Below are 25,465 nucleotides of genomic sequence, written 5' to 3' on the forward strand. Positions count from 1 at the left end.
TCCGCCCTCAGGCCGTCTGATGTTGGACTACAGCCCCCACAATCCCCAGCGGCAGAGGCCGGAGACGAGGGAAGCTCCTGCGATAGGAGGGCGGCCTTAAGCGTGCTGGGTCGTCCAAGTCCCCGTCGCTGCGAGGCGGGGAGGGCAGCACTCTGCACATCCTCAAGGAGACTCTTGCCCTAAAGGCGCTTAGTGCAGGCTGCGGGCACTAACAGCAGGGCAGAGTCACAATGCAGCCCATTTCTTTCAGTGAAATATCCTGCTGAGGCGACAGGCGCCATATGGCCTTTCTTGTGCCCGAAAGGATTTCCCTCCTCTTAATCCAAATGGGGGGGACTGGCAAAACTATTCCAAGAAGCAAAGGCAGAGACAGATTTTTTTTTTAAGTCTCGGATTTGTAGAGATTGGGAGGTGACCCTGCTCTTTTCCCTGACAAACTTGGGCAGAGAAGAGAAGACAGGCTTTCAGCTGAAAAAGTAGAGCAGATCGTAGTTCATCATTCAGAAATGTTGGTCAGCCAGCCCCTGCCTGGATTTACCCAAGATGCTTATCCGTGGTTTGCTTAAATATTGTTGAATGCATTAACCTCACCCTGAAATAAAAACTGGCCGGAGGAGTCTACGTTTGGGTTTAGGTGAACTGCGGTATTTGTTTGGCAGCCTTTATTTAAAAACAACAAAGTCTTAAAACGGTGGAAACAAAGCAGTTTAAAATAAATAATTACTTTCGCTTTGCTCATTCTGAGCACAAGTTCATCGATAACAGCAGACAAGGTATTCCCAGTTTACCAGTTCAAGAATAAAAACAAAAGTAGAGATTTATACGACAGTGCTACATAGTAAATTGCATACAGGATAACAATGTTTAAACAATATTTTACAAAATAATATTTGGCTGTTTATAGTATGGTGTTTCCCTTGTGGAATACTATTTAGAGTCATGCTGAGTTTGAAGCCTTTGTGCTTAAATATTCCCTTTAATACTTCAGTGAAATTCTTGTGATTTGAAATACTGTATTGCACCATTATTTCTTCCCTCATATCTGAGAAATTCACTTACATTAGATTTAATCTATAATCTCATTTATTCTCTTCAGTAGTAGAATCCAGATCATCTGCTTCACAGTCAAAGAACTGCAGAGTTTGGCTGATGAATATAATATGAATTGAAGGTTCAAAACATGCTGTGTATACCTATAATAAATAAACTTGACTATAATCTCTTAATGGGATTGGCAACATAGTGTCTAGTTGTACAACTAAGACAGCTCGCTCCTTCAGGTCTCCCATGGATTCCCCTTTTTGAAGTATAAAACATTTTAAAGACTTTTAAAACAACAGCAGCAGCAAAATGAACACTTGAGCATTTGGAAGGCCCAGCAGCATTCCAGCTACTGTCCCTTTCTTTTTCACCATGTTGCTGTATCCTTGTGGCCAAAATACAACTTCAGAAAGGAAAGAAAAGATTGGACAGATAGATAGCCATAGGTTTGTCAAGAAAAAAGGAAACAGCAGCTGCTGCTGGCTAAGTTTTCAAGACTGATCTAAGAGGAAGAGAGTGGGTTATAAACGTCAATGAAACACGAGTAAGAATGGAAACCAGGAATGTGGGTGATAACAAAGGATAAGCTGTCTGCGTAAGTGTAATTTAAAGGATAGCTATAATGAGGATAGAGTAGGTGGTTTTAGGGGAAGAAGAAAGGAGCCAACCAAGGAGTTGAAAAAAGCATGAAGAAAACTGGTGGGATAGAGGGATGCATTTATTTGGTGAATGGGGTGCCTGCATGTTTTTGGCTGATTGAAAAAGAAGGCAGGACCTTCAGGACTTTTTAGAAAAGTTTATATACATGCGTGTGTGTTTTGTAGAATGGGATGTTTGGGTTTTGTTGCTACTGCGGGGCATATGCAGTTTTTGTGCTTTGGAGTACATGATTTTGGAATGGTATTGGGAGTAGTTCATTTTAGAATTTGGTACATATTTGCATGTGATTTAGGGAAACTAGTTTGTCAGTTTCTGTGCAATGGATGCTTTACTGGGGCAGAAAACTAATTCAGACTGTATATATTTATCACCAGTTTCTCTTTCAAGGAACCTGTTGTCTCCACTGCATAGTAAATTTTGTGATTCCTCATTCTTTACAATGGGGATTTTGTCATGGTGCCAGCCACTTTCTGAGAAATAACAATGCCTATAGCCAAGAGTTAAGACAGGTCTGCTCTACTTTGTAGGAAATCCTCCTAATTGATTTCTATACCTGGTTCACTAAGCGTTGATTAAAAAAATGATCTAAATTGTTTTTTAATTCAGAACATGATGGAAACAGCTTGGCATAACTCATGATTTGATGATTTGCATTATACTGAGTTTCAGTATAAGTAAAGTGACGAAACAGTCCATCTGCCTTGTATTTTACTTTCTTCATGTTGAGTTCTGCATTATGGAGCTTCATAATAAACTGTAAGCTGAATTGCTTTTTTTATATTGGGTTAACGTCCACGAAGGGATAAAATAGCTTGCTTGGCTGAAAGGGACAAAATAATCCTAACATTCTAAACAAACATAGACAGGAAGCCTGTCATGTCTGGTACTTACTTCTGAGCAAGCAAATATAAGACTCCGCTGAGGAATTCATGCAATGCTGACTTTAATCATAGTTGAATGTGCTTGAAGATACTCCAGAAATTTTGTTATGGAGACTTCCAAATTAAGTGTGTCTGTTGTATGGATGGAAACCTGGTTCTTATTTCTTGTGAAAATAGCTTTCTGTCACAGCCTTATATGATCTGTAATACTGACTGCCCTGCGTTATCAGTATACATCCTACTTTTGAATCCTAAGTAACCATTTATAAATTACTCTTATAATGTATGAGTCTAGTGGTTCTGTTATTTCCTTCTTACTGACTGTGTTTAAGAATGTGGTGGAAATAATTCCCATGGAATAATATCAGTTTAAAACTCATCAGAACTGCAATCTAGTTGGCACTTGAAGTCAAACAACTTGCATTTTCTTATTGTTAAAGCCAAGTAATACTAGTTGTGTCCATGGATGAGACTTCCTGCTTTGGAGAGATGAATGCATTCTTAACACCGATGCTAAAGTCTACATTTTCATCTCATTTCCATTTTTTATACTTTAAATTTTGCATTTAGTCTTACAAGTTTGAATATGCTATATCCATCAAAATTGTCACATTCTCTAGATTATTACCTCAAAATGTTTACTAATATGACATCAATTGTGCTCTGACTTTTTAAAAGTGCTCCCCCCCCCAAAAAAGCTTTGGTGCTACTCATCCTAAAAATGGATGTCACTATGTCCAGCATAGAGAACAGTATTTTAAAACTCTTTGAAACACCATTTTTAAAAACTTGTAAATGGAATTCAGGATTTGATTCTGATCTCACATTCTAATGATCCATTAGGACATAATTCCCTTCAGTGGAATTGCTTCTTATTTATGAATATATACATACATACAAATACATTAGCTTGGTCACAGCGGGCTAATGCCTATATTCTTTAGTCGTATTCAGTCATACATACCTTCTTAAATTAATGCACTTCCATGTTCACAGAAGGTCCCTCCAGTAAAGAAGGCCAATTATAGCCTAGTACTGCTTCTCGCTTTTTTCCGAAGTTACTGCTTTCCACTTTTTGTTTTTTTTGGTGATGTGTCCAAATGTTGGTAGTTCAAGAAAAAGATACATGCAAAGTGCTGTCAATTTTCTTTCAAAGCTGATCAGGCTTAACATCAGCAGTGAAAAACTGAGGTCACAACTGAGAAGACAATTGTATATGTATGCATTTCATTTTCCCTTCAGACTTCTGTTAGAATATCTGTATTTCACTGTATTCTTTAAAAAACCAAATCGGTTCAAAACTGCAAAATGGTATTCCCATTGCATCAGCATTCCCTTTTCTCCTTACAAGGATTAATTGCAAAATTTAAAAAAAAATCCTAAAAAAATAGAAGTAATTGTTTTTACAAAGTCACTATGAGTTTTGTTTTCCAAGTCTGCCCATACCTCAAAACAGAAAGATCAGAAATATTGAGGGTTTTTGTTGTCTGTGTGTATGTGTATGAATATAGAAAACAAATGTTGCATTGGAAAATAAAATAATCTAACTGCGTAATGCTGGTGGTATATGTAAATTATGGATATAGTTGGAGCAAGAATAGATGGAACAGCAATCAAACGGTTTGCAAAGCTCGACTTTGAACAGGCATCATTGTAGCGGTAGCTTCTGTTTTCATCAAACTGGTGTAGTTACTTCTCTTTGGCTCAATTTTCCTGCCATTCATCTCAAGGTGGCTGTGCTGCGTTGGTGTTAGGTGAGGGGTAGCTTCTGTTGACAGTGTTTGCTGGCTGCGAGAGCCGCTGTTTTCTGTTGATCTAGTTGAGGAAGAACCAGAGTGTGAACTTCTGGAGCCCAAAGAGGAAGAGCCAGGCTTGACTAATCGGGCTTTGGGTGCCTCTGCATCTTCTCTGGGATTAAAAAAAGTAAAATTTTTAGAAGTCCAAGTAACAAGGAGCAGTAACATTCATACAACATAGATTCCCTAATGTGTATGGGATTTAACAAATGTTCTGGGTTATTTGCCAGCTGTCTAGCCGTATTTAGTAGTGGATGGCTTTTTTAAACCGAGATTGGTGAAAAGTATTTTGTCAGCTGTTCCTGTTGACAAAATGCTTTTCACCCATCATGGTTAAAAAACGTAGTGGTCTTTAAAGTAATTTTCTCTGCAATATTCTTAAAGTATTATTGTTGGTTGCAGAGTCAGCCAGTTGTTTACATGATGATGATGATGATCAATACTATTTGATGTATGGTAAAAGTAACCAGTAGTAGTGGTAGTGGTAGTATTTGAAAGCTTTAAGGTGACAAAACATTTGAACCTTTTTTTCACTCTTAACCAAGGAACAAGAAACAGTACTGTAGAGACACCGACTGTGAAAATGAGGCATTCTCTGGTGAGTGACCTGTTATTAATTCTGTGACATCAACTATAGAGTCTGAACTACTTCTTGTTGCTAGAAACTGGGTTACAGATCTTGGGTGCATATGATATTGTTAGATATGGGTTGAATTAATTTGTGTGTATTGTACTGCCTATATAATGTCATTTTTTGTGCTCATCCCCACCTAAAGGCACTCTCTGGAGTAAGATCTTCCTGATTTTGGACAGCAGGTTACATCTGAAAATCCTGAAGTAGGAAGCTTGTAGACCAGGGGCTCCTAAATGTTTTGCCATCACATCTCCCTTTAGTGTAATCTTAATGTACATACTTCCCCTAAAAATCCAAACACCAAAATGAACACAAATGGATAATGAAAATAATACAATGAAACTTTGGAAAGGTGGATTTATTGTAACAACGCAACTAAAAGGTTCTTCAGGCCTACCCTGGACTTCGTCTGTACCTCCCCAAGGGAAGTATACCTCACAGTTTGGGAAACCCTGTCCTAGACAGTTTAGGGAGATCCCTTTCTAGCTACTCCCTCATGATACAAAAAGCTCTCCCTCAGCTGAATCACCAGTGGAACCATAGTATTTTTGGTAAAGAATGGTTAATAGGCTGGTAAAGGTAGATGAGATGAAAAATTGAACTGTTGTGAATAAATTATACTCAGAAATAAAATTCTATACATGGATAGGAATGCTCCTGGCCTTTAGGCAGGGCTCTGAGAGTCTTAAGAGTCATTTATTTCAGTTTCCTGATTGTTTCCAGGAATGTCTTGCTATCATTTCCTTTTCTGTACTATAGTCCTGGTTTCCCCCTAATTAATGATAACTGGGCTTAGCTTGGTTTGCATGACATACTAAGCTAAAATCAGATTTGATTAATATGTTGCAGGAACCTAGACATGGAAGTTACTTTATGGCTCATTGCCTTGTGTGAACCTGGCAGTTGGGTTAATTTACTAAACCATAATTTAGTGAATCATGGGTCAATGTGCAAAGAGAACCTTTGACTCTCAGACTTGGAGCCCTGTCTTTAGAAATGGATTCTCCCTCCAGACCCTCTGTCTGAATTCTGGGAATGAATTTTAGATGTATTATGGTATGTGGCATACATAATTGCCCTGTTTCTAGCTCAGCTGAGATTCATACCTAGGCAGAGCATCATCTCACTTTTACATGAGAATTCATCCTTCCTAGATAATGGGTTGTTGGATCAGACTAAAGGTCCAAGTATAGTTTAGAATTATATTTCTATAAAAAGCTGCAAGTACAATTAAAACTGGTGCCAGCAACAAGTGTTGAATCTGACTATTCTGATACCAAAAGGCATGTAGATACTTTTATCTTCCACAGATTTGTCTCATCTCCTTTAAAAGTTGTCCAAGATCCGTCTACAGCAGGATACAGTTTGAATCTCAGGTGTTTTTTTTTAATTCAAATCCAGAATTCTAGTCGTTATTTTTCCCTGGTTCTTGGCCTTCCCTCAGCTATAGTAGTCATTTTTCTTCCTTGTGTTTTCCTGTGTTAAACATGCAAAAGTAATTTCTGCAAAGGCATCCTCTGCTTTTCTTCCTATAACAATTCATTTATAATCCTGTTATATGGCTTTCTGGAACTAGCAATGAAATTAAAAAAAAAAAAAATCCAGACATTGAAGCTGCACAAAAGATGAACAAAAGGAAGTAGGAAACAGGACAGGGAAGAGGTAAGTTCCATGTTAAAAAAAAAACAAAACTTTGAGATTTTAATTTTAGGAAAAAATCAATTTCGGTAAATCAAGGAGATACCTGAGGATTTTAAATGATTGCTCAAAAGGTGCAGAGGTGAACATGATTAGATTATAACAAGGAAAGGAATATGGAAGGATATTTAATCTCAAGTAGAATTAAACGGCGGGGTTGTTATAAGTCATAAGGGCGTTGTCAGTTGAGTCATAGTTTTGGAAACGTCCTGTAAATGCCCCACAAAGAAAGTTCAAGAAGCATCTTGAAAGAGGTGATGTGCTATGATGAAATTCAACACAGAATATTGTCACCTTATAGAAAACAAGTTACGAAAGGTTTATGCATCCTCCCATGTATTCTGATGGCTAAGTAGTTCAAAATATTAAAGGAAGTCCTCATTCTGTCTTTGAAAATGGAAATGTAAACTTGTTGTATATAGAAGAATAAAAGCTGTATTGGGTGGAGTGGGGTGGGGAAGAGTCTTATTTTTTCCCAGAGGGCATTGTAGTTGTAAACCAAGAAAAGAAATGGCATAATAATATATGTGTTAAATCTTTAAAAGTAGCACATAACTCATGGTTTTGACAGACTGTTAGTTCATACAGCACACTAATATTTCTCTCAACTCAAACTTGCTTCATATGGTCTCAGGAAGAGGTGTTTCAGAGCCCTACTATATGATATCCTTTAAAACTGAATGCTGGTGATTGATTTTGAATTGCACATAAAACATTCACTTTATCACTGACTTATATTCTCCCCTCCAGGTCTGAGGCTGTTCTGTAACAAAGTTAAGAGACTTTGTTTTTGCAAGTTTTTGAATGCTTAAATAGTGATTTTTACAGAGGCAATTACCTGATTTCATTTGGAGTCTCTTCTTCATATTTATTTTTTTCTTTCCTTTTGATAGTTAGCCACACGGCCAGGACAACTAACAAGGACACCCCCATCACTCCACAGGCTGCTCCAGCAATGATGCCAACATTTGGGGGATCTGTTAATTTAGAAACAAAAGCTAGGTTTTATTGGTTGTACAGCCAAATACTGCCCTTGTAGTTCTGGCATCTGTTGCATAGACATTTTCAATGAGTCTCCTTTCTTTTGTCTCAAAATTGGTACTGTGTTCTCATTGTTTTATGTCACAGGAGGTGGCAGCCCTGGCTAACTTTGGCTGATCTTGAAAAAGGTAAACAAATTGGACCTCATTTGTACTTGAATCAGAGATCGCCAGGAAGTCCCAGGGTTGTACACTACTTTGGGAAATTGCAAAATTACTCTAGAAGACTTTAAAAACAAACCACTTCTGTATAGTTTGCAAGAAAACAACATGGACATGTTTGTGTAGTCATCAGGAAATGAGCTTGACTGAAGGGAGACTTAACTTTCCATTGCTAAACTGTGAACAACATTGCAACACCGGTTAAACTGAATTAACTCTACCCTGGAGCAGTGGGTTGGTTGTTGTTTTTTTTCCAGCCAATGCATGTCAGATTATACAAAGGATCGTAGTTTATCACTTCAGATATTCAATAGTGCTGTGATCCACCCTGTTGCATTACAGACCATTAATTGCCATAAATGTGGTTAGTGTTACATCAGTTTTATTTTGCATGGCAGATTTCACACAATAACTCCCAGGTTTAGATTTAAAATAAATGTTTTTGATATTGGCATATTTTCTACATTAGATTTTTCATTTTTTAAAATTAAATGCTGGTATTGAATACAAGTAAAGGTTGACCTGGATGAAGGAAGCACACCCTTCTGAGTCCTTTTAGGTACCTATCAAGTATGGTATCCTTCTGGACTACATATTGGGATTTGGGGTAGGGGCATCTTTTAAGATTGTGTTGCTTTTTTCTAAATGAGCAGTTCCAGTTGATAGTCATGCCACAGAACTGCTCTAACTGCCACAGAACCATCTACCATCCCTGTGCTATTTAATATCTCCGTGAAATTGTAGGGAGAGGTCATCTGTACCGTGGGGTGAAGTTTGATTGATATTCTGATGATACTCAGTTATACATCCCTACTTCAAACATAGCCAGAGATGCTGCAGAGGTCCTAGATGGGCTGAAAGAAGCTCAAATTGAATTCTAGCAAGGCAGAATTATTGATTGCCCAGAAATGTTTTGCTGCAATTTGATTGTGGTGATTCCTTTCAGTGAGGTCACTCTCTCTTTGAAAGAGCATGTCCCTCATTTGGGAATTCTATTCAACTCATGGCTCTGATGTAATAGCAGCTAGAGGCGGTGGCTGGGTGTGCCTTTCCCTGGCCTAGACTGGTGCACCAGTTGTGGCCCTTCCTAGACCAGGGAGCCCTGGTGACAATGACTCATGCTGTATCACCACACATTTGGATTATTGAATCCTGCTCTACTGAGGGGTGTGTCAGCCCTACAGGGTAGACCAGAGCAGGAAACAATTCCCCAGGAGACTAGAACTACTATATTGTGGTAGGCTATAGTAACAGAACCTTTCAAGTCTGTCTGTGCTTTTCTTTCCCTCCCTCTTATAACCCAGGGAGTCTCTTCTGAATACTTTCCCAGGGCTTAAGGAATGCTTCTGTCCTTTTGATTTGCATAAAGTTCCTGAATATTTGCTTCAAGGCCATTTCCATGGCTTTCTACAGTTTGCTGTAGCAGCCAGACTGCTAGCTGGGGAAGCTACTATTGCAGCATAAGGGATACACTCTGATTGCTGCACTGATTGCCAATACAGGTGGTCCTTGCTTAATGACCACAATGGGAATGGAATCTCGATCGTTGAGCAAAGTAGTTGTTAAGCAAGACACCCAAGTGACTGCTTCACTCAACTATCACAATCCGGGCACTCCTGGTTGCAGTCATTAAGTGATCTCCTGGGTCATTAAGCGAATGGAACAAAAGGGCTGCCTGTTGAAGGATTTGAGCTCTGTTCCTGCAGGCCGCAGAAGGATTTCAGCTCCCCTCCATCCCCTCTGCTTGCAGTCTTCCCTGCCAACTTCCCCACTGACTTTCTGGGTTAGCAGCAGAGAGGATTGCAGGTGGTGAACACATGATCACGGGGCACTTGGCAACCAGTTGTAAATGCGAGCCAGTTGCCAAGTGCCTGAAATGTGGCCATGTGACCGTGGGGGGGGGGCGCAACATTTTATGATGGCTGGAAGTGCTTTATGGGGTATAAAGCACCCTTTCCAAGGCCATTGTAACTTCAAACCATTGTTAAATGAACGGTCGTTAAGTGAGGACTATCTGTAGTTTTCCAAGCTCAATTCAAATCTTTCTAGAGTTCTCTCATACTTACGTTGCACTGTCACCTGTATAGCGCAGCTGTCCTCTCCTGCTTCATTGGAGGCAGTACACTGGTATGATCCTGTGAACATCCATGTGAGATTCTTCATAATAACTTGAGCAGGATTAGACAGATCTAAAAAAAAATTAAGGAACAAGATTAAATGAACTCGAGAGCGTAATGATATAATTAAATTACAGAATTAATGTGCTGGCGTAAAACACAGCGATGGCTTTAAATAGGAAATAGAATACTGTAATTATGGAGGAGTAAGTTTAATAATAACCAGCCCCAACACTGATGGGTTTTAGGCATTTTTAAAACTCACCTTTTAGGTTGGTCTTTTCCTCACCCATTAACTCCCTTAACAGTTTTTAAAATGTTTTCTTTTTTAAAAAAAATCTGTTTTTTATTGAAGTTGTAAACCGCTTTGATATTCTGTGCAATGAAAGGCATCATAACAATAACTTCTAGAGAAGGGCAGTCAAAAGGTTAAAGGTCATTGAGTGATCTTTAAGAGTCAGGAAATGTGTGTTAATGTTTGCTATCACCCTAGTAATTTACTTGAATCCTTTGTGTTATGTGAACCCTTTTAGTTGGAAGAGATTACTGTATGTGTGGTAACTGGGTCCAGTTCACTGAGATGCCCTTTTAGCGCTTCTTAAACATACGTGTTCTCCATTTAAATGACATGCTCTTGAGCATCTCTGGCCACGCAGCCATTCAGATCTTAAAACCAAACTACACATCTTGGAATGTGAGAAGTGAGTCTACCATTCGGCTGATCATGTTGGCTGCGTCTTGGAGTTGAGGTTTGAAATGTTAGCAGATAGTGATGCTTTTCATTTTGGTCAGAAACAGGGTGGCGGGATGGATTTGAACAGGCAAAACTTACTGAGACGTGTCAAGGGTGGCAGGGGCTCCAGTTTCCCCTTTGCATCAACACGCTGCCACGTGTACATTATAGGGGCTGTGCCAGAGACAGAGTTACATTGTAAAGTGATTTCTTTTCCTTCAGATGGTTCCCCTTCCTTCCAGCATTTGGGTTTGGAAGGTTTCTCTGGAAAGGAGGGAAAAAAATCAGTCAGATCCTCCTCATCCCTGTAAGTCAGAAAATTGAATATTCAACAGAAAGTCTAAATACATTTTTTTAAAACATTGTGACAGTCTTACCTAGAACTTTCAGTGTGATGTGTGTCCATTCATACTGTCCAGCATTTTTAACTTTGCATGTATATTGCCCAGAATCGCTTGGCTGCAGAAGAGAAATCTCCAAAGAGGCATCTCCAGTTAGGAAATTGGAGGCAAATGAAACACGACCCTTTTGTTCTTCGATCATATCATGATAGATGTTGCCTCCTGCATAAGTGATCACCTGGGATAGAAAGTTGCTCATCAATTTAGCTTATGTGGCCATTGCTCGATTAGCAAAAGGTTCCTGATGGTATTAAATTCCTGCCAGCATTTATCTGTTCACAAGATTGTAATCATACCAGGTATGGTTACTCACTTGACACAACCAATAACGAGGCCCTCCAGTGGTACGTTTCCAAGTGGCTGATAACATTGTGCACCGATTCAATTTCATAATTACTATGTGCCCTAACGGTTTTGTTGGCCACATTCTAAATAGGTTTGACTATAAATCAAGATTTCCCACATATTTCCAGATTAGACAAGGAAAACATGTATATTTCCATTGAGTTTAAGGAGGTGAAATATGGAGTTCTCCTCAATCTCTAAAAGTCAAACTAATCATCTCCAAATGACTGTTTATAACTGGAACCAGCAGATGGATTCATTTAGAAAAATCTGCCAGTTTATTTCACTATTTAAAGAGAAAGAAGCTTATTCCAAGCCTTATGGGGAGTTGGGAACTATGTTCTCTCTTGGTCCCTGCTTGTAGCATTCAATCACTTGGACAGTTTCACTTAAGAGATCATATATGTCTGTTTGTTTAGTGAATAGCACTTCAAGCTTTCAAGCTGTAGTCTGGAACCGATCATAACCTGATTTTTTTTTGGTTGAAGGATTATCTCACACTTCATTTTATCAGTATAGCTGAGGGTTTGGGAGAAGTTAAGTTGACTGCTGCTGTTGCAAGACAATTGAGAATGAGTAATACTTGGCTGATCTATTCCAAGTCACTCAGAAAGCTGCAGCAATCAATGTAACTTCTATCTTCATTCTGTATGAAAAAATGATATCCAGTCCACTTAACTGAGAGGATTGGAAAAGAGGTGACCCTCAAAATAGCTGTTGGGAACTGGCATTCCTGCTTTTCTGATGTTTTCTACCAACTAATTTGTATATTTGATGACTTGTCATGACTTGTAATTTTGACTCTGCATCAGTCATTCTTGAGTCTGGTTGGAAAAATAAATATGTTTTCAGTGCTCAAATAACTGCTGTGAAACCTGTGTGCATTGTAGGAAAACTAGTGTGTGATTCACATTTTTATAAGCTGATTCTTTCCTTTTGAGCTAAAATCTAATTATCTAGGGCTGTGCAGCTAAGGCAAAAGGGAGATTTGGAGTGTGTGGGGGCATAACAAGATTTACTTGCTTTAAGGAGTTACAGAGAGGCAGGCACAATGCTTACGCTCCAGAGTACCTTTCTGCCTTCTGCTCAGCTCTCTATTAATTACTCCTGATACGTCAGCATGTATAAAGATGCTATTTGCAGTGTGCCTCTGCAAGAAGGCCTCATTCATAGTCTTGTAAAGCCACATACTTTCTCACACCTAAGGTTGGTCTATAAATATTGACAATCCTAGAAAATGAGCCACACACTGATGATCTAGAGATGATGTATTGTAGGGGTTAGACGTACCACTTTGGGTTCTGCTTCAGAATTCTTTAGCAGCCACTCTATATCCAGGCTTGCTGGCTCCAAGAGGTGCAGCCGATGATGACAGGGCAAAGTCACATTTGCTTCAGCCACTCTTTTAAATTCTGTCTGAGCTTGTGACATCCAAGTAGAACAGGAAGCTGAAATAGAAGAATTAAGCCAGTTAACTAATTCTGATCTCATAAATAATACTCTTCTCTTTTCCTTTCTTATTGCAGTGTGGGTCAGCTGAACACCCAGAAATCTATCTTCCATTCTCACAATACCCTAGCTACTTTTGCTGTTCGTAGTCCTTCTTCACCTGGATGTAGAATGGTGCTGTCCAGGGTTTTTGATTTGAAGCAACAAGTTTTTTTGGAGCAGCCAGGCATGGGCCATCTCTGTAGCTCTGTAAACCAAATGTGTCTTTTCTCTGGATCATGCAGCAAGTGGCTGTTGCAGACTGGGCTGTGCTTAAGAAATTATGCTTGTTAAAACTGCAAGTATATTTTAATCAAAATAACATCCTGACTAGACTTGCACAGAATGAGCTTTGTTCAGTTTTGGTTTCCCAAGATATGAAAACCTGCCAGTCGATGTTAATTCCATAAGTAATGGATAAGCCAACTGCCTGAGCAGGAATTCAGCCACTGAATGGATACATAAATATAAATATTAAATATTCAGATTCCTACTTCAAGAATACACAGCTAGAGCAACTTGGATATTTATATGAAATTTAAAAGAAAGGGATTTTAAAAAACAACTAAAATTCAACATACCAAGGGCCTTGCTTTGGAAGGGAAGGGGAGGGCAGTCATTTTTTAAACAAGATAGCTTTCAGAATTAAAGACTAAAGATTATTCATGGTTTGCTTATTTTAGCTTTTTATTGACGTATTTTGGTGGTAGTCAGGAATGTGGAGAGACAAATATAAAGAATCAGAATCGGCAATCTTCCATTTTGTTGTGTACAGTTGGTTGACTGGGATATAATTCATTTGTACTTGCATTTTTTTTAAATGGATGGTTTACTTTAGCTCCTGGTTTCTTTTCTTTTGGAAGATGAAATGAGAAACAGGGATGTAGATCCTAGCTTAAAAGACATGCTGAAAACCTCTATTGTGGGAGGAGCTGATTGTTAACAAAAACAACGATGTACACTTCTTTTCTTGATACTCAACGATTAATGGGGTGTGTGTGTGTGTGTGTGTATACATACTCATATACATATATGTATATATACACCAAAACAAACAAATAATACAACTTTGAGTGCATTAATCTAATTGTAGGTTCGTGGATTAGTCAGATATGCAATGTTTATAGGGAGCAGGTCTGTCTCAGGTTTGTCTGTATTTTCAAACACACACAAGGATTGCTTTTTTAAAAAAGCAAACACACATTACATTGATGGGGAAGCTCTACATCTTGGACTCAATCTTAGGGGTCAGATATTCTGGAAGACTGAAGAAAAAGTCTGTGCTTGGAATTACTTTTGAATATTGAACTACTTTTGAATATTTCTGTCTTAATCTCAGCAGCTTTTACCTTTCTCTCCTTTCCTTCCTCTCCCCACCCCCTCACCCCACCAAGAAGTGCTTGAGTAACTGAGAAAGTCCTGAGCATATTATCAGAAGAAACTCCTTTCAGGTAATGTGGTTGCTCTTAATCACTGTTCACCAAAAGAGCAGCTTCTCTAAAAATGAATTGTATCAAGATAAAATTGAATTTTGATACAAATGGTATCAAAAGTATGCAGTCCTTAATGAATATATGCGTTTTTGCTATATAATTAGGATTTCAATATGTGCATAAAACAGGTCTGTGTTTTTTTTCATTTGTTAAGTGTTGGTCGCTAAGCAATGCACTCCATATTCCCCAATGACTTGAGCCTTACTTTCCCACTGGGATTTCTTGCCTTTGAAAACAAGGTACCATTTACATAGTTATCTCCCTCTAAGAAGATGGAAATCAATAGCAACTCCTTTATTTTTAGAAATAAATATATTTTGTGATTCGCACCACAAGAGGGCAGAATTCACTCAAAGGACAATGTCGTGCCAGGCATTTGAACTGATAACTTTTACAATTATTTTTATTTTAGTGTTAGTGTATGTGGTTGGGAAATTCCTAAATTAAGATGTAGACAAAACTGTGACTTCCCCTTTTTTAAGAATAAGCAATTTTGCTCATATCTCACTTTCCTCACTCAGCCCACTATTTTGCTATAATATTAGGCTACCATTCTCATTTACAGAAGATGCGTGCAATAATACATTTTGTTAATTAGTTTTTTTTTTAATTTTATAACCTACCACATCCTACTGGCATCCTACTTTCCTCATCCCTTTTATGGCACTGGCAGGTTGGGTGCCAATGTCTATGCTATGTATGCATAATCTTTTCATAGCCAGAAATTGGAAGAAGAGCTCAGCTGGTTTTGTTCTAAAGGGGGCTGTCATGTTGGTCTCTGCCTTGCTCAGTATAGTCAAATCCTTTCTCAATAAGCAGAGCAAAAGAATGGATGCAAAGTGTTGGGGCAGGTGTCAATAAAGGTGGATAATGTTATTTTGGGACTCAGCATATGTTGGATTTGAGCTCCCATCAATCTCAGGCAGTATGGAGGGACAGGAGTTGTAATCCATTAACATCTGGTGGGTCAAAGTTTTCCCTTTCTGATTAGGTTCACTTGAAGAATTGGTGAAAAGTGTTATCTTTATCATCAAATAGATAACTCTCCTACTTAGCAGAAAACAAAGCATAAAATAATGTGCTTTGCCTGGTTCGGTTTCATTTCTCCCTTTCTTGGGGTTGAACCTGGCTGTCCTCTGCAGCTTCATAAACAGAGCCAATAGGACAGTGGTGGATTTGCACTTTATTTGCAAGGAAAGAATTGGCTAAAAGATTCTGTAGCCTAATCTGTCCGTCCTGCCCAGATTCTGCACATCTGCTTTGTGTATTCTTTGGCTAGGATAGAAGATAGGCTATAGGTCACCTTCTCTCAAGGGTGCGAATGTTTTGAGCGAGGCAGGCTCAGTCCCACAAGCATGATGCCTGCAGCCTTTCTCTCCTAAGCTGCTCGTCTGTTTCAGGAATTTGGTTGAGAGGCAGAAGTGTCTGGCCTGAAAAGTAGTTCATGGCTGTCAGCTCCCACTGGGACCAGCTAACTGTGCTCATAGCAAGGAGGTCAGCGAAGTCGAGCTGTAGAAATCTAATGCTTCGGAGGCCCAGCCTAATTTGAATTGTATGTGTTTAGGATTAGGCTCTCTTAGCTCTGAGGGAAAAAAGGAGGTGGATTTTTTCTTTGTTTTGCTCTTTCAAAGGATAATAGGCAGTGGGAATCTGCATGGTGAAACATTGAATAAAAGTCAAACTGCAGAAGGCAAAAATAAAGCTGAATGGAGGATTAAACAGAAATGCCACATCATCAGAAGGCAAAATAAGACCATTAAGAATCTGGTAAGTGCTGTGCTGTGCTTGAAATGCAGACGATCGTCAGAAGGTGTGTAGGTGGAAAAATGGTGAATTATATCCTGGCTACTTGCAGTAGAAGCCCAGAAAATGCAAGAAAATGTGCACAGTGTGTTCATTTTTACTTTGGTATTATGACTGAACAAGGAAGGCATCCCATGCTTATGACATCACTGCATCCTGATATCAGATGGCTGAAATTTTGTAGCAAATTGGCCAAATTTTGTAATTTTTGTTTTTTTTTGTTTTGTTGTTGTTTTTAAATTGAATGTGGGCATGAATACTGGAGGACTCTGGGAGCCAAAGTACATGAATTGCCACCCTTACCCCCATCTCCAGTAACCTGAAAAGTTGCCTGAAATTGTGTTATTAAAAATCAGCCATTTTAGCAGCAAGAAATTGGCAGCACAATTTTGGGCCTTTACATGTGCGTTCGTGTACACATTTAATCATTTTTGAAGGGTTTTCAGGATAGGAGTGGAAATGGCTTTCTTCCCTGAAATTTCCTATAAAATCTTCCAAAAATGTGAAAAGTGAAGGTTGGTCTTTTCTGATGAAAAAAATCATAACCTCCTCTGGTCTTCTGCAAGCTGAAGAGACAGTTATGACCCTCAAGCATTCACACAATGCTATCCCTCTCTTGCAGATGGAAAAGAATGCTTGGTTTAGGTGGCGCCATAGAGAAGGACCCCCATATCTCCAGATGTGGTATATAAGGGCTATACTTTAAGCCCTTTTAGTACTGAAACTGTGGAGAATATTCTATGAGACCTGAGGTGTATGTGGAGGGAAAATGGAGGAATTTTTACAGAGATAATGACTGCAAAGTGGGCGTGAGGTATCCATCAGTTATGTCAGGATGCATTGCTAGTGAAAGATGGCAGATGGAAGGAGTCTGCAGACTAAAAGCAAGATGATAAGTTCTCAGCCTACTTCTGTCTTCTCCTTTTAACAGTTCACTGAATGTTCATCCTTCAAACGTTGTCATGTCCTCTTTCCTGTGTGGGCTGGCAGGAAAATCTCTCCGGTGTTGTTGTAATGTGCTGAATAATTCAGTTGGCAGTTAAGGCCTCTGCTGTTCAGATCTGTACAAGGAATTTGGTAGCACAGGAAATTAAACAAAAAACAAACCAACCAACCAGTTCTACTATTCTGAGAGCTTTTGGTGGAACAAGAACTGTCCATGGCGGTTTGTCCTTATTGTTGGCACATCTTCCACAGAATGCATGTATCTGAATGTCATCTAAAGAAAGCGTAAGATGGTTATACACTGAATCTTCTGACTGTTAGATCAGTTGAAGCTTCCAATAGAGGTAGAAGAGGACACGATGGCAGTTAAACCTGGAAACGTACTGAGTAGAGCACCAGTACTGGAAAATCTACATCGGTGTGTCATCATCAGGATGCTGGCCATTCTCAAGAATCTGCCAAGGAGTTTGTTTAGTAAAGGTAAAGCTTGCCCTTTGGCCAGAAGATGACACTTGTGGCACATGGGCAACCAAGAAACTCTCCCATAAAGTGGTTTTGTGTCATCACTTTGATCATTACCACTGTACAGAAATTTTAGTGAAGCAGTTTGTAGATATACTCGTGTAAGAGTAAGTCATTGAAATAAATGGGGCTTAAGTTATTTATTTAATTTGTTAGATTTATATCCTGCTTTTCCATAAAGGCAGTCTCCACAGCACTCTCTTCTTCCATTACCCCCTTCCTCCCAACAACAATCCCGTGAGGAAAGTTGGGCTGATTTGTATGTGTCTTTTTCCAAAGTCCTACCTGTTCTGGAGTCCCATCAAAGCATTTCTTCAGGCAAAAATATAGTAGCAAAAGTCTCCCATGTTTTTTGTAATTTAGAGATGATGAGTTTCTATCCTTAAAGTGTTTCTATATGATAACATTTCCATAAATGTGGGTTTGTGCGACAGTTGTTTCCAGTCATATATTACATATCCACCACCATTTTCTTGCTTTTCAAAACTTCAGAAGAGCTGGGTGTAAGTCCATTTCTTAAACCCCATGTGTATTATAGATGCAGCAAAGTTTTAGACTAATTTCAGTGTTTCTTGGATTCTCCTAACTGAATATATTCCTCCTGGTGGGGTCATCCAAGAGGGATTAAATACCTCTAGCCCGTTTTAAAAAATTATTTATATTCTGTATCATCAATTGCTGCTTTTACGGATAGATCCTGTAAACTGATTTCTTAATTTAGAGGAATGTTTTGAAACAAGCGGCAGGACCAGATGTCTCTTTAAATCTGTTTGGGAAGTGAATTGCATCCCCTGGACAATGCAGCCAACAGCATTTTGTTTTTGTTTTGTTTTTTGTAGTTTTGTGCAAAGAGGTTCAGCTGGAAGAAGGAGGACCTGGCCAAACAGAGCACTCAGCAACATCTTCAACTGACAGTTGAGGGGTCCTGAGGAGATTTTGAGCCACATCTGAGGAGATCTTTTCCTGAGGAGATCTAGAGACACATCTGGGAATGACCTAGATCATTATGTGTTTCTTTTACTCAAATAATTTGCTTATTGGACAAGAATTCTTGCTTTCCCTGAAAGTAGAACTTCTGTTCCATATCTACGGTGGGAAATCAAGTAGTTGTATCACACAGTAAGGGCCTTTTCCTGCACATGATTCCCATTTAACTATGCCTTAGGTCTAGCTGAAGCTGAAGCTACCTTTTTGCATAAACACCATCTTGAGATCAATAAACAACTTGAACAAAAAGGTGCTCTGACTGAGAGCTATGAGAAAATCTGGCAAATGAACGCAGTACTTCTAACATGCTAAGCCAAAACGAATGCTATTGCATGTGGCTTAATAAATACCATCAGCTGCTAATTAGATGTGAAAAGGCCAGCTATTTTATAAAGGAGCACTGACCATAAAGACTGGAGGGAGAATGCATGAGACTTAGCCTAGGAGGAAGAAGTTTTTTTTGTGCCTAAAAAAATGGTCTGAATTGCTCCTAGTGGGTCTTGCAAATTTGGAATAGAAGTCATCACTATCATCGTTTTGTTACTAATGGCTTTGGGTCCAGTTAAGAAGCTTTTTTGTCCAAGAGATGAAATCCATATGCGTAACAACATCATAACTCAGTATGAAAAGTTGGCTCTGAAGTGTTTCCAAAATAAATCAGTACTACCCCATAGTACCTTCAGAAGTAGACTGGGGGAGAGGGAGAGGAACATTTTTTAAAGAATGAAATTGGTTGAAATCTTTACTGTTTAATTTGTTAAATTGACATGGGTAAAGCGAAGAACATTTTTGCCATTGAGAAATCTTTGTGACAAGGGTCTACCAACTCCAAAATGTTCAGGTAAAAGGTCAATTTTTCATCATTTTGTTTTTCCTGGGATCTTTTACTAGTGAAGAAAATGGGGATTATTGCCATAGAGAACAATATTTCTCCTTTTTACTGGAGGATAAAAACAATAGAGAAAGGTTGCAGAAATGTAGTTTTAAATAACATACAGGGAGATAAACATCAGTAGTAACAATTTGGATTTTCTTTGGTGGCCCTCATTCTCCAAATTCTAGAATGAGATTTGTTGCTTAGTGGTGATATGGTAACTGTGAGTACTTTTCAATAAAAAAAGAGAAGTCATATAACCTAAAATGCATTTTCATGCACAGCAACATACAACTTCTCTTGTGTTTGGTTGTGTTTTCCCTGAACTATCTAAAATAGGAACTAGACAAGAAATTTAATTACTGTAAATGTTCACTTTAACAGTCTATGGAGGGAAGAAGGCATGTCTGTTAAATCTGAATTGATGTTATTTGCATCCATTGATATAGCATTTGCAGTAAAATCTGGATTTAATGAACAAACCAGCTTAATAGAAGGCCCCTCAATTTAGCAGACATATCAATTAAATGGGAGCGGAGGCCAAACCAAAAGCTTGTTCCATTGTGTCCAAAGTCCATTAAACCAATGTCTATTAAACAGAGGGTTTACTTTATTGTAAATTGATGATCTGCGTAGCACTTATATGTAAACATTTTTAGTCATGCTGCTAAGTTGACCTAACATGGTATCTCCAGGATGTTTGAAATTTTGAAAAAAGTGTATACGGTGCCAGATTAACACTTGTGAAGGGCATGACTGGATGCAAAATGTATTTCCCCTCCTTTCTTTCTTGGTAGCTATATTTCCTCTTTCTGCCTGCTCCTCTATTTGTACTCTTTCTGGCTGTTATTTTCCGTCTGTTGCTCATCTGTCTTCTATTTTGGATGCTTCTAATCTTACTGTTGCCTAATCTTTGGCTAAAAAGACAATTTTTCTGAACCAGCTGTATATCTTTCTTCGTTGTAAAAAGTTCTTATGATCCAGGAGGGATGTGACTGATTAGTTTCAAATAATTTTGACCCCACCAAATTCTTCTGATGAACTATTCTTCCATGAATTTTTGAGCACCATGCCCTGTGAGCTTTCTGTGTGTGTGTGTGTGTGCGTGCACAAATGTACACGTGTGCCTTTGAGTCAGTTTTGACTCCTGGTGACTGTCTGGACAAGTCCCTGTAGTTTTCTTGGCAAGGTTTTTCAGAAGTGGTTTGCCACTGCCTCCTTCTTAGGGCTGAGAGAAAGTGACTGGCCCAAGGTCACCCAGCTGGCTTTGTGCCCAAAGTGGGACTAGAAGTCATGGTCACCTGGTTTCTGGCCTGGTGCCTTAACCACTACACCAGACTGGCTTTCCCATGAGCTTAGCTATTTAGGACACTCAGTGTGTGGGGTGTCTTGGGTCTGGTTACTGTATTCACTATTCTATTTTGGTTGTATTTTCCTTTCATTACAAGAACAAGTTGAAGTTTTGGGCAGGCTGCCTTCCAAAGACATGTCTAGGATGAGTGAAAGAGAAAACTGCAGAATATAATTAGTTCTGGGTTTGCTGGTTTAAAATATATTTGGAGGAAGGGGATTTTTGAGGCTTCAAGGTTTTTTTTTTAAGTTGTGGCATTAAAACTACCTAAAAGGTTGAGCCAGTTCAGGCAGAAGTGTATAGGTGGCTCTAAATTTTTATCAAATGCATCATTTCCCTTCACCAAATCCACACACCCCTTAGACAGGCAAAACATAGCCCAAAATAAACCAAAAGCTGGCTGAGTCAGGAATATTCACTCACCATCTAAACACAGTTTTGCACTTACAGTTGCTAAATACTTGTCAAATGGGGTTGTCTCTGCTTTGGTTAATTCAAGGCTGGTTTTCTTCAACATCTACTTAAATTTCTATACCTTCCATCTTGACAATGGCTCACTGCCCTTCATGCATCTGTTCTCTTGGTCCACAATTTGACCCTGCAGTGAGGTCAGAGAGTGACAGACTCGAGAGAAAAGCCTTGTGTCATGGGCAAAAGTAAGGAAAGTTCTCACCCTTGAACTTGGTGCCTTTTAGCTTCCTCTCAGAAATACTGATTTTGATGTCAAAGTCATCTTAAGGTCAATTATTTTTAATAAGACCTTCTGATGGCTTCTTGAACTTTACATTTAGCTGAGTTTCCAGGGATGTTGGCCATTTTTAAGGCCAGGATAAGAGAACAGATCAACTTCAGTTGAAGAAGTAGAATTTCCCTTTACTGAAATACAGTTCATGTCATTAAATGTGAAAAGCCACAAAACCAAACAGGCCCACACAGATTCTGCATCTCTTTGCAAATCTGAACTGTCTAGAGCTACCCCCTCCCCCAGTTTTTGGACACAGAAATCCTGTGTCCCAAATAGGTACATTTGATGGGATTCTATGAGAGACTAAGGGCAAAAAACAACCTGTTCTCTTGAATACAGCCAGTTTTCTATCATGTAGAGCTTTGCCTCTTGATCAGAAATTCTGGGATTTTTCAAATTAACAGTTTCCACAGCCTAAAAAATTTGGAGACTCCTGTGCTAGAGTAATGCTGTAGCAGGCTCCCTCTTCCTCCATGCTCCTTATAACATTTTAAGAAGGAAATCCTATCAAAATAAACAGTAACAAAAAGTGTTTGATCTTGGATCTAGTTCCATATAAGAGTAGAATCCTAGATTTGGAAGGGACTTTAGAGGTCATGTAATCCAACCTCTTGCTCAGTACTGGATCCACTAAAGCATCTCTGATGGGTGACCATCCAGCCCCACCACAGGAGGAGAATTCACCGCTTCATGTGCGAACCTGTTCTACTAGCTCTTAGTGTGTCCTGTCCTGATGTCTAGTCTGCATCTTCTTCCTTGGAGTTTGAACCCACTGGTTCTGTTCCTGCTTTCTGGAGCAACATAGGATAGGTCCACTGGGACAACCCTGCACAACAAACAAACTAACTTCTTTTGTCCATTTCTTTAAGAAGACTTTGGGGGTTTCTTTGTTGATGGCAGGATATATCCAGATGTTGGGCTTCTCTGGATGGGAGCAAGTCATGCCATGGACTAAGCTGCTTTTGACAGCTGCCAGGATTGTTGGGCTCATTCAAGATTCTGAGCATTAAGAAGCCCCTTTTCTGCTTAATTAGCTGGCTTGAAGCACCGAGGAGTGAGAATCCTGTCCAACCACTTTCAGTTTGGAGCAGCTCCCTCTTTGCCAAGACATCCACACAAGTTCAAACTCCTCAGCACTCATACTAAACACATTTGCTGTCAATGGTAAGAGGGTAAAGATATATCTAAGTGCTGAAACTGCCTATGTGTTTTAACCTAGAGAAACCTCAGGGTAGTCATACCGTCCACCTCTCCAAGCTAAACTTCACAGCAGTGTTGTTTAAACAAAATGAAAAAGAAACCCAGCCCAGTGTTTTAACACAGGAATCTCTAAGCCCTGCACAATCTGAGCAGAAGGCTTCCTAGCTAAGCGCCACACGCCAAGCTCTGCTTGTTTATGCATTTTTCCATTATGAGACACGCAGAAGAACATCCTTAAATCAACTATATTTCAGCAGAATCAGCCTGCAATCTAGAGATCACATGGAGAGGAAACACAGGCCAAGGGCCTGCATGTTCTTCACATTCCATCTACCCTATAGATGTGTGCAGGGGAAAATATTTGGGGAAAAAACAAAACAAAACCCTATACTGAGCACTAGGTATAAGCATAATGTTTCTGTGTTTTTAATTAGACTGAGAGTAGGATGGAGAAGACCTGACTTGGCAGCCGGGTGTGGGAAAAGAATCCGGGTGGCCCCAAGTGCAAGATAAGCCAGCAGTGTGATGCAGCTGCTAAGAAGGCAAATCCTGTCTTGGGGTGCATTAATAGAAGTACAGACTTAGCTCACAGGAAGTAATCGTTCTACTTTACTCTGCCCTGGTGAGACCCCATTCGAAATAGTCTGTCCAGTTTTGGGCATCACAGTTTTAAAAAAATAAAAAACAGTGGAACAGGCTGCCAGATGAAATGGCGAATTCTCCATGGAGAGAACTGGGTGGTCATCTGTCGGAGATTCTCTAGCGGAGCCTGCACCGAGCAAGAGGTTGGATGAGTTGACGTCTAGGATCCCTTTCAACTCTAGGATTTTATGAGCTGAAACGGGGGTAGAGAAGAGTAGGAAGAACCATTTTATAGTCCTTTAAGACCTATAATATGAGAAATTTCCTCCTGCGTACATATTCTTTTAATTTTTGTACTGATTTGTACGCTGCTTTGCCAAAGTGGCTAAGAATAAAAAACAAAAAAAAAATAAGGGTTTAAAAAGTAATATTAGAGGTACAGTCTAAAAAATCAGGTACAATCATATCAAATGGCAGAGTATACAGAGCATTTGAGAAAAGCAAACCCATTTTATAGGTCAGTCATCAGTTTAAATGAAAAGGTCTTCATTAGCTAGATGACTTTTTCTTTTGGAAAGCTGATAAATTTCCCAAGGTAGGGAATGCCCCGAGTGTATGAGAGGACCTGCTTCCTGGCTGTGCTAGTGACTGTTGCCCCCCCGCCCCCTTGGCTGCTATGTATTTTAATTCTTGTAGTTTGATTGTAACAATTTTAATTGCTTTCATATAATTTTAAATATCGTCGCTGCCCAGAGTCATTTGCTGAGATGGGCGGCTGTATAAATTGACTAAAATAAATAAATAAATGCACCCCTGTTGCTATGCTCCTTTAGTGATTTATGGGAGAAATCCAGGATATGGCTAAAAACCTGTGTAAGTAATGTACAGTAAGCACTGTGTTGTTGTTTCTTCTGTTTCATAGGTACCTTGTTTTGGACACATTTTGTGAAGACCTGGCTCTCTGGAAATGGCTCTAACGCTTGGAAAGATGGAAGGAAAGAGAAGAGGAGGCCAACCAGCAGCAAGGTGGATGGACTCAGTTCCATGGGGCACCATTGGAAGGCTTGAAGGGCCAGTTTATGTAGTTGCATTGTAGTTGTAATCAACAATGACTTGATGGCATGTCCTCCTCCTCCTCCTCCTCCTCCTCCTCTACCTTGTAATAAAGAGAGAAATTTTTCCATGATTTGCCACCTAAATAAGATGCCTTAAACCAATACTTGGTGTCTGTCAACTGATAACTTCTTTAGTTTTCCCTGTTCTTAGAAGCCCTCTTTTTGTCACATCCTGCAACTCTGCAGTAGAACAAGAACTTGTCACTATTCTTTATTTGGAAGACATTTGAGAAGGAGGACTGATGAATGAAAAGGCTTAGCAAGTGGATGTGTGGGGCACTGTGTACCTTAAAGCGGTTGGCTAAATCATTTTTTTTTCCTGCAAATCTGAGACTTCAGTGTGTTTAGCTCCCAGAAATCACTTAAACCTAAGGACCAGAAAATATTTGAATATATGTAAATTAGAGTCTTGTCAAAAAACTTTAGGTGAGGTCTGATTGTTAAAGCCTTGCTTTGTGTGCTTAGGTTTTGATGGCACATACCTTTACATTGCTCTACAGACTTGACCCGGTGCCAGGACACTCAAAACAACATATTTACCCCATCTGGATTCTGTTTCTTGAGAATTTGAAAACAGACTCCCAAAAAGGAAGGGATGGATAAATATCTTCAGTGAAGCAAATAACAATATTATTTAGCCAAGAATGGAGGGGTAATTTATTTTGAGAAAAATATTTTGCTACTTTAAATTGAGGGTTTTGAAAATGTCTTATCTTTTTCATTGAATTATTGATTTAGTTAAACATTTTCTTACTTGCATAACTATTAAAGAGAACGAAATGTAGCAGTGCATTGTAGAGCACACAGTTACTAATTTGTATACCTCATCAGAGATATTTAATAATGCATTAA

General features: G+C 39.1%; 1 protein-coding gene and 1 long non-coding RNA gene across 2 annotated transcripts in view; one reads left to right on the top strand and one right to left on the bottom strand.

Moving 5' to 3' along the window:
• Positions 1 to 604: 604 nt before the first annotated feature.
• CLMP (CXADR like cell adhesion molecule) overlaps positions 605 to 25,465 on the bottom strand; it is a 36,250-nt gene continuing 11,389 nt past the window's right edge. Inside the window, exons 2-7 of the mRNA XM_007436510.4 lie at positions 12,799 to 12,956; positions 11,140 to 11,341; positions 10,862 to 11,026; positions 9,979 to 10,101; positions 7,549 to 7,687; positions 605 to 4,490 (exon numbers count right to left, since the gene is read on the bottom strand). Coding sequence (XP_007436572.1) covers positions 4,196 to 4,490; positions 7,549 to 7,687; positions 9,979 to 10,101; positions 10,862 to 11,026; positions 11,140 to 11,341; positions 12,799 to 12,956 — 1,082 coding nt within the window. The 3' untranslated portion in view covers positions 605 to 4,195. The remainder of the gene's footprint in view (positions 4,491 to 7,548; positions 7,688 to 9,978; positions 10,102 to 10,861; positions 11,027 to 11,139; positions 11,342 to 12,798; positions 12,957 to 25,465) is intronic.
• LOC148216194 (uncharacterized) lies at positions 10,958 to 25,463 on the top strand. Its single transcript, XR_015795835.1, has 5 exons — positions 10,958 to 11,069; positions 13,035 to 14,447; positions 16,121 to 17,717; positions 18,599 to 18,878; positions 24,421 to 25,463. It is a non-coding gene; the product is annotated as an uncharacterized LOC148216194 (long non-coding RNA).

This window comes from Python bivittatus, unplaced genomic scaffold (assembly GCF_059951505.1).
Source record: "Python bivittatus isolate LINGU-HERP-01145 unplaced genomic scaffold, Pbiv_v1 ctg000320_np1212, whole genome shotgun sequence".
NCBI lineage: Eukaryota > Metazoa > Chordata > Lepidosauria > Squamata > Pythonidae > Python > Python bivittatus.